The following is a 14,555-nucleotide window of genomic DNA, read 5'->3' as shown; positions in this document are numbered from 1 at the left end:
ATAAACAATTTCTGTAATCTGCACTAAATTTATGATATTACCAACCTAAAGGGCTATTTGGCAAAAAAGAACAGCTAATATGGACAAATGGAATAACCTGTTGCGGCAAACATTCTTTTATGAAGATGTCTGAAATAATCTTCTTATTTATGTATGTGCCAGTATACCAACCAAAATCCATTGGTTTTACTACAGAAATGCTAATCATAAAAGATGGACACTCAAATGATGTACCTTCAAACTGCAAGTCATCTACCGTTGCCATTCAGTCAGTGGGTTGTCTCCCAATTATTAGGAAGATAATTTGCAGAGGTCTAAAAGGAAAAAATAAATACACTTCATAGGATACCATAATAAAATATCTGCAAACAAATATATTAGGGTTATACATGGTGTTGCTTTCCCTTGTGTCCTTTTTTAGTGGGATTTGACCGGTTTATACAAAGATAACCATTTAGCATCAGATACTATCAAAAATGTTATAAAGAAACTAAGCGGGTGGCGAACAGGGGCCCATTGGTTCCATCCAATCTCACTTACAATGTGGGTGTTAAGGGCCGAGTGCAGCCTGGAGATGGAAGGATGAGAAAGGGGAGGCAGGGATTTGATAGAAATGGCTCTGAGGGCAGTGAAGAGCAAAGGCCGTCAGCCTAGCCCATGGTTAAGGGCACAGGCTCTGGGGTTGGACGGACTCGGGTTTGAGTCCCAACTCTGCTGCTTCTGGCTATTTTGACTATGGGCTCCTCAGCACCTATTTCCTCATCTGTAAAATGGGTTTATAATTGTACCAGCTATGGTTTTTCCAGTGGTCATGTATGGAGGAGAGAGCTGGACTGTGAAGAAAGCTGAGCACCGAAGAATTGATGCTTTTGAACTGTGGTGTTGGAGAAGACTCTTGAGAGTCCCTTGGACTGCAAGGAGATCCAACCAGTCCATTCTGAAGGAGATCAGCCCTGGGATTTCTTTGGAAGGAATGATGCTAAGGCTGAAACTCCAGTACTTTGGCCACCTCAGGTGAAGAATTGACTCATTGGAAAAGACTCTGATGCTGGGAGGGATTGGGGGCAGGAAGAAAAGGGGACGACAGAGGATGAGATGGCTGGGTGGCATCACCGACTCGATGGACGTGAGTTTGAGTGAACTCTGGGAGATGGTGATGGACAGGGAGGCCTGGCGTGCTGTGATTCATGGGGTCGCAAAGAGTCGGACACGACTGAGCGACTGAACTGAACTGAACCCACACGATGTTGGGTGCCATTAACTGAGACAAGTGAGTGTGAGGCGCTTAGTGCACAGCGAAGAAATAGTAGGCGCTGGAGTAATGGGAACCCTGCAGCCTGGGTCCCCCTGAGCCCAGGATGGTTTGGGAAAGAGCTGCCCCAGACGCACGGGTAGTGTTTTTGGAGGAGGAGCTGGGCCGCAGAGACCCAGGTGGATAGATCCCAGGGTCTTTCAGTCCTGGGCCGGCCCCGCACACCCCGCTGCCTCACCTCGTGGGCGCTCGGAGTCCAACCTGTCTGGGTAAGCCTGGGGCCTCAGATTCTCCGCGCAAGTTCTGGTCCCACCGAGTTGCCGGAAACCGGAGATCCGGGGGGCAAAACTTCTCCACCTCCTCCGGGCAGAGCTCCGCCCCCTTAAAGAGACAGCAGCTCCCGGAGACATCACTTCCCGAGACCTCAACAAGCAACACCATCCACAGCTCACTCCCTCCGCCACCCATCTAAGGGCGAAGATCGGCTTCTTAAAGAGGCAGGTGGCCCGGGGCGGAGCGATGGGGATGCCGAGAGGGTTTGCTTTGGTCACCTGTTACCCGGGGTCAGGGGTACGGGAAGCAGAGAATTCTCTAGAGTGGGGTTTACTTTATATTTGGTTATATCTCTTTTCTTATTGAAATATGGAACAGCTTAAGGAACGACAACTGTAAAAAGGAAAAAATGCCATCAATCCTCCCACTCTTGGCCATTTTTAAAAGAAAATTATTAATTTACTTATTTTAAAAGTCTAATTAACCATGGAGGGAGATGCAAGTCAATTGCTTTTTGAGTGGTTGAATGCCCATGATCTGCGTCAGGAGGATGTCTGTTCATGGAGCCACCTCCGTATGTGCGTAATTTGTTTCTTCACTCCTGCAACGGTCGGTCTTATGGTCTCTGGGCAGTGAGAGGTGGGTAGGGATTGGCATCTGTTACCCCTGTGTCCCCCGCACAGCATCTGGTCAATGCCTTGACTACCACAGGAGCCCAGTAAGCAATGAAGTTGCGCTGAGTGCCCTGGTGAGAAACATTTTGCCCCTGCTGCCAGTGTTTGCTTGGTTAAGACCTACACGTCCCTCAGATGTGGGTACACTTTGTTCCTCCTAAGGAAAGCCCTCCTTCTCCTCCCAGGATTTATTTTGCTCTCATCAGATCAGATCAGATCAGTCGCTCAGTCGTGTCCAACTCTTTGCGACCCCATGAATCACAGCACGCCAGGCCTCCCTGTCCATCACCAACCCCCCGGAGTTCACCCAGACTCACGTCCATCGAGTCAGTGATGCCATCCAGCCATCTCATCCTCTGTCGTCCCCTTCTCCTCCTGCCCCCAATCCCTCCCAGCATCAGAGTCTTTTCCAATGAGTCAATTCTTCACCTGAGGTGGCCAAAGTACTGGAGTTTCAGCCTTAGCATCATTCCTTCCAAAGAAATCCCAGGGCAGATCTCCTTCAGAATGGACTGGTTGGATCTCCTTGCAGTCCAAGGGACTCTCAAGAGTCTTCTCCAACACCACAGTTCAAAAGCATCAATTCTTCGGCGCTCAGCCTTCTTCACAGTCCAACTCTCACATCCATACATGACCACAGGAAAAACCATAGCCTTGACTAGACGGACCTTTGTTAGCAAAGTAATGTCTCTGCTTTTGAATATGCTATCTAGGTTGGTCATAACTTTCCTTCCAAGGAGTAAGCGTCTTTTAATTTCATGGCTGCAGTCATAGTGCCCTGTATTTGCCTAAACCGCAGCAGTTGCTATTATTTGCCCATCTTTGCTGGCCTGTGAGTGATTTGCAGGGAAGGATCAGGAATGATTCTGGTCTCTGGGTCCTCAGGGAAGCCCAAAACCAGGGACACGATATTTGCTCACCAAAGGTTAATTGTAGAGTGATCGAGTTCTGACTGTCTTAGCAGCATAAGCCAACATCACTGCCCACACAAGGTGGAAGCTGTGACTTTGGCCTCACTACACTGGGCCTTCACAATCCATTAGAATGACTTACATCTAACTAATGGGCTTCTCAGGTGTCACTCGTTGTAAAGAACGTGCCTGCCAATGCAGGAGACATGAGAGACACAGGTTCGATCCCTGGGTCAGGAAGATTCTGACTAATGAAATAATTATACACACACACACACACAGTGTATTTACTGGACTAACCTTGTGATCAGGCTTTATACATGCAGCTCTTTAATTCTCTGAACAATCCAGCAAGCTCAAGGAGACTATCCTCATTTTCTAAAGAGAAAACTGAGGTCATGTATGTATGTGTAGGTTACTTTGGTTGAATAGGTACCAGGAACGCATTACGACACACAAATTCATATGTGCAAGTGTTTCAAACACCTCTTATGCCCCATGTCCAACCCTCTTGGCTGCACCTGCTGCTAATTTCACCACCACAGGCCTTATTCCAGCTTCAGCAGGTATAACCTAAGTGGGCATCACCTCAAGTCCGTATCACAGGCTTGTCACTTCCAGCATCAAGGCTCGTGTCATGGGGTCATGGGACTGTGGGAATGGTTCAGCACTGGGATAGTGCAGCCTGGAAGTGCATAAGTGGGGAGCGGTCTACGCCTCATGGGACAAATCTCAGACCAATGGAATTAGTAACTGAGTACATGTTTCTCTTTTTCCTCTCAGATGGACTCTCCTCAGATATTTCATACAGTTTTCAAACTGGCTTGCAGAATCAAACAACCAAATGCCTTTGGCAGTGGCCAGTTTGATAATGCAATAGCTCTCCTTCCCGCCCTGTTCTACAACTCTCGTCCTTCACTCCTGGTCCTTGGACTCACACTTGCCAACAAAGTACTCCCATGAGATAAGGAACCCACACTGAGGCCTGTCGGTACCAAGAGTGGTCCCAGAAAGCAGCCCTCAGGATAGAGTTTTGGAACCAGACCGCTCACCAGTCAAATGGCAACAACAACTCCACAGCTATGTTGGAAAGAGGTGATAATACATAGACTATATATTTCTTCTCGTGGAAATAGAAATAAAAGTTGCAGTGATATATTAATTATAATGATATGTAAGTTTTGGCTAAAAATGAAACAAGCATCAAATGTAACTGTACTGGTTTAACTAAAACAGCAATTCTCAACTGGGGACTATTTTGCTCCTAGGGGATATTTGGCTATGTCTGAAGACATTTAAAAAATAATTTTATTAGGTACAGTTGATTTACAGTGTTGTGTTTGTTTCAGGTGTACAGCAAAGTTATTCAGTTATACATATACATATACTCATTCTTTATCAGATTCTTTTCCCATATAGGTTATTACAGAATATTGAGTAGAGTTCCCTGTGCTAAACAGTAGACCCTTGTTTGTTACCTATTTTATATATAGTAGTGTGTGTATAATGGCACCCCACTCCAGTACTCTTGCCTGGAAAATCCCACGGATGGAGGAGCCTGGTGGGCTGCGGTCCATGGGGTTGAGAAGAGTCAGACATGACTGAATGACTTCACTTTCACTTTTCACTTTCATGCATTGGAGAAGGCAATGGCAACCCACTCCAGTGTTCTTCCCTGGAGAATCCCAGGGACGGGGGAGCCTGGTGGGCTGCCATCTATGGGGTCGCACAGAGTCGGACACGACTGGAGTGACCGCAGCAGCAGCAGCAGCAGTGTGTGTATGTTAATCCCAAGCTCCTAATTTATCACCCTCACCACATTTCCCCTTTGGTGACCATAAATTTGTTTTCAAAATCTGTGAGTCTGCTTCAGTTTTGTAAATAACTTCATTTATATCATTTTTTTTAAGATTCTGTGTGAGTGATGTCATACGATATTTGTCGTTCTCTGCCTGACTTATGAAGATTTTCTTCCCTTTTTTTTAAAGTTATTTTATTATTCTTATTGTTACTTTATTTATTTTTTGGCCAAACCTCACAACATGTGAGATCTTAGTTCCCTGAGCAGGGATGGAGCCCGTGCCTCCTGCAGTGGCAGTGCAGAGCCTTAGCCACTGGACTACCAGGGAGGTCCCATGAAGACATTTTCGACTGTCACCACTTGTGGAGTGTTACTGGCCAGTGTGCTTCTAAACATCCTACAGTGCACAGGATAGCCCCTCACAGCAAAGAATTATCAAAATGTCAGTGGTGTCAAGGTTGAAAAAATCTGAGCTCAAAATGTTCGTATTTCCTTAGCTCATTGGTCCAAATTCATATGGTAAGGAAGGTGAGCCCAGCTGATACTATTTAGACCTCTACTGCTCCCTAGGTGGCGCTAGTGGTAAAGAACCTGCCTGCCAATGCAGGAGACTCAAGAGACTAGGGTTTCATGCCTGGGCGGAGAAGATCCCTTGGAGAAGGAAATGGCAAACCACTCCAGTATTCTTGCCTGGGAAATCCCACGGACAGAGGAGACTGGTGGGCTACAGTCCATGGGGTTGCAAAGAGTCAGACACGACTGAGCAATGGACATACACACTGCTCTGAGGGGGGAACGAACCAGTGAGAGACAGAACCCACCCCACCATCACCTAGATAGAATGGAGGAAGAACGAGGGAAGAAGGGAAACTGAGGAGAAAGCCTTGCTTTGATGGACAGGGTTTGGGGTGGAGGGACAGTCTGAAAAGTATGAGCCTTGTTAGATGCTGCACATGATCCCAACAGAGTCCGTTCAGTTCAGTTGCTCAGTCATGTCCGACTCTTTGCAACCCCATGGACTGCAGCACTCCAGGCTTCCCTGCTGCTGCTGCTGCTAAGTCGCTTCAGTCGTGTCCGACTCTGTGCTACCCCATAGATGGCAGCCCACCAGGCTCCCCCGTCCCTGGGATTCTCCAGGCAAGAACACTGGAGTGGGTTGCCATTGCCTTCTCCAATGCATGAAAGTGAAAAGTGAAAGTGAAGTCACTCAGTCATGTCCGACTCTTCGAGACCCCATGGACTGCAGCCTACCAGGCTCCTCCATCCGTGGGATTTTCCAGGCAAGAGTACTGGAGTGGAGTGCCAACTCTGGAAACTTGCTCAAATTCATGTCCATAGATTTGGTGATCCATCCAACCATCTCATCCTCAGTTGACCCCTTCTCCTCCTGACAGAGTCCACTGATTTTCCACAAAGAGGAAAGCTGGCAACCACACAACTAAGCCATGCTCTGAAAGTGCCTCCAACACCCCTGAGTGACATCCATCCCAGGGAAAAAGCTGCTGGCCCTTGCATTATTATCTCAGGATGATGCAATGTTACAGAATTGCCACACATTATTTTGGCAAATGCACCGTTTTTGTAGAGTGAGCTGAGTCAGGTCAAATAAAACCAAGACCTGAGAATGGAGCTTTCCAAAGGAGATATCAGACTAGTCACATAATGACAGTTCTCTGGAACTGTGACTTTGTGAAGGGCTCCAAACCTATTCTTCCCCTTCCAGTGGTTACTAAATTCTTAATTTTCACAACAACCATGGTTGCAAAGCTAAATTTTTCAAGGCTGCCTTGGAGCTGGGAAAGGGGAATAAGACTAGAGCAAATTAAAACACCACAAAGCTCACTGTTCTTACCAAGATTCAGCAGTTCTTATTAAATAGACACTTCTCTGGTTATCAAAAAACCTTTCTTTGGTTAATTTACAGAACACTGAAAGAAGTTGAGTTTGACAATTTCTGCCAGTGTTCTCATGCTTTTTGAAGTGGATTTTCAGAGATTCTTACTCTTCTAGTTCAGAAGGGCTTCTAACTCGTTTATATTAAATGCATTTATTTTTTTATATGTAGACACTTCAGTCATCTTTTTTCATTTTAATTACCTCCATGACTCTTTTATATCTTCTTTCTGTTCTTTCACTAGCTACTTTTTCTTGCTAGTTCAAAGTTATACATTCATTTAATTTTATTTTGGTTGTTGCTTTTAACTCATTTTATTTTTTCTTATCAGCTTTTTAAGCTTATTATACATATACACACCACCCTATTGAACAAGTAGCTCCTAGTCTGCTGTTTTACATATTCCCCCAGTCTTTAATTCAACAATTGTGTATTTGTTTCCTAAAACTTCTATTTGACTCTTTAAAAAATCATTCTGGATAGCCTATTAATGCTTTTTTTTTTTTTTAATCCAGGAAGGCAAATGATTTAATAACTTGCTAGTGGAAGCTGATCTTTTCTGTCAAGGTATACCAGGGTGCCTGTGCTTAGCTGTTCAGTCATGTCTGACTCTTTGAGACCCAGTGGACTGTAGCCCAACAGGCTTCTCTGTCCATGGGGATTATCCAGGCAGAATTACTGGAGTGGGTTGGCATTTCCTTCTTCAGAGGATCTTCCCAACCCAGGGATCAAACCCAGGTCTCCCGCACTGTAGGTGGATTCTTTATCATCTGAGCCACCAGGGAAGCCCATGAATGCTTTACCTTTAATACATAGTTGTAGTTATTTAAATAGTTTTTATTGATAATTTTAATGTCTGAAATTCCTGAGGATCTAAATATTGCTGTTTCTGTTGATTCTCACTCATCGTGGTTTTTTTGTGTGTTGATAATTTTTGTGAGCTCATATTAGTTTCATCCCCATCTGTGTAAATTCTCAGCATCTAAATATGTTGTCTTTTCTAAAAAGTTCCACTTGACTCTATTTTAAAATACTTTTTTTGGCTGTGCTTCAGGGTATGTTAGTTCCCCAACCAGGAATGGAACTATGCCCTCTGCATTGGAAGCATGGAGTCTTAACCACTGGACTGCCAGTGAAGTTCTGGCTCTTTTATCAAAAGTACATGGCCATTTTTGACACCAAGATACAGAGGATACTTCAGAGATGCATTGCTCTTGCATCTTCCAGAAGCAAGAAAATCTTCCGGAGTCACTGCTGATAAGGGATCACTTTGATATCCTTTTAGGAGTCTCCATCTTAATACAGGAATCTCAGAATCAGCTGCCCTATTCTACAGCTGGTTCAGAGCATAGATTTACCAACACAGAGTTTACAATAGCGCTTCCCCTCAGGGCTTCTCTAACTTTTGTTAAACTATTTGCCCAGGACTGTTTTACCCAGTTCCCTGTTTTGCTTTTACCCAGTGATATTAATTATATGCATGTATATACATATGTGTAAATGCTTGGGGATTTTCCTCTAACTCTTATGAAAGTGAAGTGAAGTCACTCAGTCGTGTCCGACTCTTTCAGACCCCATAGACTGTAGCCTATCAGGCTCCTCCATCCATGGGATTTTCCAGGCAAGAGTACTGGAGTGGATTGCCATTTCCTTCTCCGGGGATCTTCCCAACCCAGGAATCGAACCTGGGTCTCCCACATTGCAGGCAGACGCTTTACCGTCTGAGCCACCAGGGAAGCCCAAACTCTTATGAAAGCAGTACATTAAAATAGTTATTTCATGGAATAGCTAATTATTTAGTGAGCAAAAGTCTGACATGCTGCCAGAAATTAGATTCTCAACTAACTTTTCTATTATTCAAAATTCCAAGTATGCCCACACAAAATAAGAACAATATGATGAAATCCCACATACCATCACCCATATTTACTTACTGCAATTTTTCCATTGATCCCCTCTTTTCTTCTTTCTTTTTATGATTTTGTGAGGTCACTTTTAAAACTTAAACACATTTGTTTTGAAGAGAAACTTGCATTGACTCCATGGAATGGAAAACCATGATCTCTTGCCAGTAATAGAATGTAACTATGATAATAAAACGAAAATCAAAGTTATTAAAACTTAAGAAATAAACAATAAGATATAAAATTAATAATGAATTGATTTATACAAATACATATCTGGAAGTTTTCCAGTGAGGATAAAGGAACAACTTGTGATCAATCAGTAATGAAGATATATCAGACTCATTGCTGTTCATTTAAAACAAGGATTCAGTTCAGTTCAGTTCAGTCGCTCAGTCATGTCCGACTCTTTGCGACCCCATGAATCACAGCATACCAGGCCTCCCTATGATTCTATCTTCTGGTGTTGATGTTATAGCACCAAGAATCCCAATTCCTAACACATATCTGCAATTGGAAAGGAAGAACAAAACATACTTAACCACTTTCTAGATTTCAGTTATACATATTTATACCTTTAGTATAAATTTATATCTTTAGTATAGTATAATCTGCCTCCAGATGAACTGCTGGTTCTGGTACATCCCTTGTGCTTTCCCTTCTCTGTGCTGATGCCCTTCCCCTCCATCACCACCATTCCTCATCAGCAGGGTCTGCTCTCAGGCCTCCCCTGTGACACCAGCTCAGATCCCTACAGCTCTCCTGCTCTCCCTCCCTTCTGAACTCCTGGATCCCTGCCTGGACCTCTCCTGGGCACTGATCCTTCCTACCCAGCACTTGGCTGCCCAAGCACAAGTATTATCCTCCTGTCCAGGTGGGGGCACCTTGGGACACGGCTGTGGAAATCCCAGGGCATGAACACGGCAAACAGAGGAGAGAAGGTCCCTGAGGTTATTGACTAATCTACTGTTTTTCAAAGTGTGTTCTTTGGGAACCAAATCCCATAGATATGCTTTACTAGATAGTGTTCCCTGGTCAAAATAGTTTAGGAAATCTGCATACTATACTCTCCTCTGGGCTTCCCTGGTAGCTCAGCTGGTAAAGAATCCACCTGCAGTGCGGGAGACCTGGGTTTGATCCTTGAGTTGGGAAGATCCCCTGGAAGATGGCATGGCAACCCATTCTAGTATTCTTGCCTGGAGAAGCCCATGGACAGAGCAGCCTGGCAGGCTACATACCATGGGGTCGCAAAGAGTTGGACAAGACTGAGTAACTAAGCACATACCTACTTTGTAGGTATAAACGATTGTTGGCTTCCAAAGTGTTGGTTGATATAATATACCACTGAAAATAACAGAATTACTAAAGGTTTGAAACTTCTATAGGCCACTGTAATATGGTGTATTGGCGATCCACCCCAAGGTTCAGCGATTTGTAGGAAGTCTCAGAGAACTTATCATATAGCCATCTTCATATAGCTGTGCTATAACAGTGAAAGTATACAAGACAAAATCAGTAAAGGGAAAAGGTACATGAGGTCAAAGTCCAGAGAAAAACAGGAAAAACTTCCCAGGGTCCTCTCCCAGTGGAGTCACACAGGACACACTTAACTCTCCCAGCAACAAGTTGTAGCAACACTTGTGAAATATCATCTGTCAGAGATTAATGCCCAAGGTTTCTAATGGAGGTTGTCTAGCATGTACCTAAATTTCAGATTCCCAAAAGGAAAGCGGGTTTTTCAAAATACCTAAAATGTGGAAGGAAACCGAGTGTGCATTAACAGATGAAGGGATAAGCAAAATGTGTTATATACATACAATGGAATATTGTTCATCCAAAAAAAGAAGGAAATCCCATAACACACTACAACATGGAAGAAACTTGAGGACTATGCTAAGTGAAATAAGACAGTCATAAAGAGAAAAATGCTATAATGGTTACACTTACATGAAGCACTTAGAGACGTCAAAATCATAAAGACGGAAAATGTAATGGTGGTTGCTAGGAGCTAGCAAGAGAGGGGAATTGAGAGATATTGTTTAATGAGTATTGTTTCAGTTTCACAAGATGAAGAGTTATGCCAATGACTGGTAGGATAACAACGTGAAGGTAAATTAATGCCACTGGATTATACACTTAAAATGGTTATAATGGTAAATTTTGTTTTGTGTAATTTATTACAATAAAAAAAGAAAAAAGTAATAGGACCAGTGATTGTAGATGTAGATCATGTAATTCTATTAACTGTTTAAATAAAAACTCTTTCCAAAAAAAAAAAGTAAAGGAATAGGAAAAAGACATATTACGCTAATATTAATCAAAAGAAAGCTGGAATGGCTATATTAATTTCAGATAGAGCAAACCTCAGAGTATGGAAAATTACCAGGGATAAAGGCATTTCATAACAATAAAAGGGTCAATTTCCAAGAAGGCTTTACGTGTATGTGCCTAACAATAGAACATCAACATACATGAGGCAAAAACTGATATAACTGAAAGGAGAAACAGATAAATCCACTCTCATAGTTGGAGACTATCAGAAATGGATGGATCTCGCAGGCAGAAAACCAGAAGGACGTAGGAGAACTCAATAGCACCATTGGTCAACTGGATGTAATTGACATCTGTAGACCACTTTACCTAACAGCAGTGGAATATATATTCTTGTCAACTTATATGGAATATTCACCAAGATAGACAACATCTGGGGTCATATAACATACATTAAAAAATATTTTAAAAAGTCATATATGCTTTGAGACCACAGTGGAATCAAACAGAAAAATACTTGGAAAACTCCAGGCTGCTGCTGCTGCTGCTGCCTGTAGGTTAAACAAAACACTTCTAAATAACACAAGGCTAAATAAGAAAACTCAAGAGAAGGGTGGGACAAATTGAGAGAGTAGCATTGAAACATGAACATTACTATATGTAAAACAGATAGCCAGTGGGAATTTGCTGTGTGACGTAGGGACCATCTGGATGGTCTCAACACCATATTAGTATCTCAGGCTACGTACTAGGGTAGATTCTAGCATGGGGAAGGCAAGCAGAGCACAGACTCCAAGGACAGGGGAGAAGGTGAGTAAAAATCTGATTGCCCAAGTCCAGCTTACAGGTTAACCAGTAGTCATGCCCTCTCAGTGATCTTCTGCAATATCCCCTCTCACCACTCTTTCAACATCATACCAAAAGTTCTGGCTAATGCAATAAAAGAACAGGAAATAAGTGTATACATATAGGGAAAAATAAATAGAGCTGTCTTTGTTTGTAGGTTACACAGTTGTTTATGTAGACGATCTGAATGAACTGACCAAAAAACTACTGGAACTAACAAATGATTATGGCAAGTTTGTAAGATACAAGGTTACTACACAAAAATCAATTGCTTTCCTATATACCAGCAATTGCCAAAATCTGCTGGATCATCGAAAAAGCAAGAGAGTTCCAGAAAAACATCTACTTCTGCTTTATTGACTATGCCAAAGCCTTTGACTGTGTGGATCACAACAAACTGTGGAAAATTCTGAAAGAGATGGGTATACCAGACCACCTGACCTGCCTCTTGAGAAATTTGTATGCAGGTCAGGAAGCAACAGTTAGAACAGGACATGGAACAACAGACTGGTTCCAAATAGGAAAAGGAGTACGTCAAGGCTGTATATTGTCCCCCTGCTTATTTAACTTATACGCAGAGTACATCATGAGAAACGCTGGGCTGGATGAAGCACAAGCTGGAATCAAGATTGCTGGGAGGACTATCAATAACCTCGGATATGCAGATGACACCACCCTTATGGCAGAAAGTGAAGAGAAATCCTCTTGATAAAAGTCTTTCACTTTTGTGAAAGAGATTGAAAAAGTTGGCTTAAAGCTTAACATTCAGAAAACAAAGATCATGGCATCTGGTCCCATTACTTCATGGCAAATAGATGGGGAAACAGTGAGAACAGTGGCCGACTTTATTTGGTGGGAGGGGAGGGGCTCCAAAATCACTGCAGATGGTGACTGCAGCCATGAAATTAAAAGACACTTGCTCCTTGGAAGAAAAGTTATGACCAACCTAGACAGCATATTTAAAAGCAGAGACATTACTTTGCTGACAAAGGTTCTTATAATCAAAGCTGTGGTTTTTCCAGTAGTCATGTATGGATGTGAGAGTTGGACTATAAAGAAAGCTGAGCACTGAAGAATCGATGCTTTTGAACTGTGGTGTTGAAGACTCTTGAGAGTCCCTTGGACTGCAAGGAGATCCAACCAGTCCATCCTAAAGGAAATCAGTCCTGAATATTCATCAGAAGGACTGATGTTGAAGCTGAAACTCCAATACTTTGGCCACCTGATGTGAAGAGCTGACTCATTTGAAAAGATTCTGATGCTGGGAAAGATTGAGGGCGGGAGGAGAAGGGGACGACAGAGGGTGAGATAAGGTTGGATGGCCTCACTGACTCAGTGGGCATGAGTTTGAGTAAACTCTGGGAGTTGGTGATGGACAGGGAGGCCTGGCATGCTGCAGTCCATGGGGTCACAAAGAGTCAGACACGACTGAGTGACTGAACTGAACTGATACCAGCAATGAATGAACAATTGAAATCTGAAATTAAAATCATAATACCGTTTACATTAGCACTCCCCAAAATGAAATACATAGGTATAAAAATAATAAAATATGTGGAAGATTTATACAAGGAAACCTATAAAACTCTGATGGAAAGAAATCAAGGAAGAGCTAAATAGAGAGATATTCCATGTTCATGAATAGGAAAATTCAATGTTGTCAAGATGCCGATACTTCCTAATTTAATCTGCAGATTCAACACAATATCAACCGAAATCCCAGCAAGGTATTTTGTGGATGTTGACAAACTGATTTCAAAGTTTATACAAAGAGGCAAAAGGCCCAGAATAGCCAGCCCAATATTGAAGGAGAAAAAAGTTGAAGGACTGATACTATCGGACTTCAAGATTTTATAGAGACATAGTAATCGAAAGAATATGATATTGACAAAAGAACAGACAAATAGATCAATAAAAAGAAGAGAAAGTCCAGAAACAGATCCACACAAATATAGTCATCTGATTTTCCAAAGGGCCCTATTATAATTACCTAATCACCTCACAACAACACCACCTCCAAATACCATCATTAGGGATTAGGTTTCATCATATGAACTTTGTGGGGATACAAACATTCAGTTATTTATTCATAACTGCCAGAATTTGGAAGCAACCAAGATGTCCTTTACTAGGTGAACAGATAAATAAACTGTGGTATATATCCAGATGATGGAATACTATCTAATGCTAAAAAGAAATGCGCTATCAAGTCTCGAAAAGACATGAAGGTTTCTTATGTGCATATTCCTAAGTGAAAGAAATCCATCTGAAAAGACTACATACTGTATGATTCTAGAACTATATGATGTTCTAGAAAAGGCAAAATTATGGAAATACTCAAAAGATGAATGGTTGCCAGTGGAGAGAGAGAAATGAACAGGTGGAGCACAGAAGATTTTAGGACAGCAAAACTATTCTTTATGATACCATAATGGTGGATACATACATCACATATTTGTCAAAACCCATAGAGTGTACGGCACCAAGATTGAACTCTAATGTAAGCCATGGACTTTGGGTGATAAGGATTTGTTAATATAGGTTCATCCATGTAACAGATGTACCACTCTGGTGGGATATGGCTATTGCAGAAGGCTGTGAATGTGTGGGAGCAGGAGGTATATGGGAAATCACTGTACTTTCTGTTTAATTTTACTGTGAATCTAATACTGCTCCCAAAATAGCCCATTTAAAACAAACAACAATAAGAAAAAACAACTGACACCAGG

The 14,555-nt window shown here is 42.5% G+C and overlaps 2 protein-coding genes across 9 annotated transcripts in view; both read right to left on the bottom strand.

The window, feature by feature from the left end:
- The window catches only part of YIPF1 (Yip1 domain family member 1), a 48,765-nt gene extending 39,873 nt beyond the window's left edge, over nt 1-8,892 (bottom strand). For 6 of the 8 annotated variants that reach the window (XM_059883422.1, XM_024987536.2, XM_024987523.2 and 3 more), the window contains exons 1-2: nt 1,491-1,574; nt 235-314 (exon numbers count right to left, since the gene is read on the bottom strand). In XM_059883422.1, the coding sequence (XP_059739405.1) occupies nt 235-265 (31 nt within the window). In that variant the 5' untranslated portion in view covers nt 266-314; nt 1,491-1,574. Of the gene's footprint in view, nt 1-234; nt 315-1,490; nt 1,602-8,739 lie in introns of those variants that run through there. The other 2 variants (XM_059883424.1, NM_001206312.2) reach the window with 2 other exon arrangements.
- A 171-nt stretch (nt 8,893-9,063) lies between these two features.
- Nucleotides 9,064-14,555, bottom strand: part of IFT25 (intraflagellar transport 25) — a 75,201-nt gene continuing 69,709 nt past the window's right edge. Inside the window, exon 7 of the mRNA XM_015465597.3 lies at nt 9,064-9,216. Coding sequence (XP_015321083.1) covers nt 9,163-9,216 — 54 coding nt within the window. The 3' untranslated portion in view covers nt 9,064-9,162. The remainder of the gene's footprint in view (nt 9,217-14,555) is intronic.

Source organism: Bos taurus, chromosome 3 (assembly GCF_002263795.3).
Source record: "Bos taurus isolate L1 Dominette 01449 registration number 42190680 breed Hereford chromosome 3, ARS-UCD2.0, whole genome shotgun sequence".
NCBI lineage: Eukaryota > Metazoa > Chordata > Mammalia > Artiodactyla > Bovidae > Bos > Bos taurus.
This window is presented reverse-complemented; position numbering and strand designations above follow the sequence as displayed.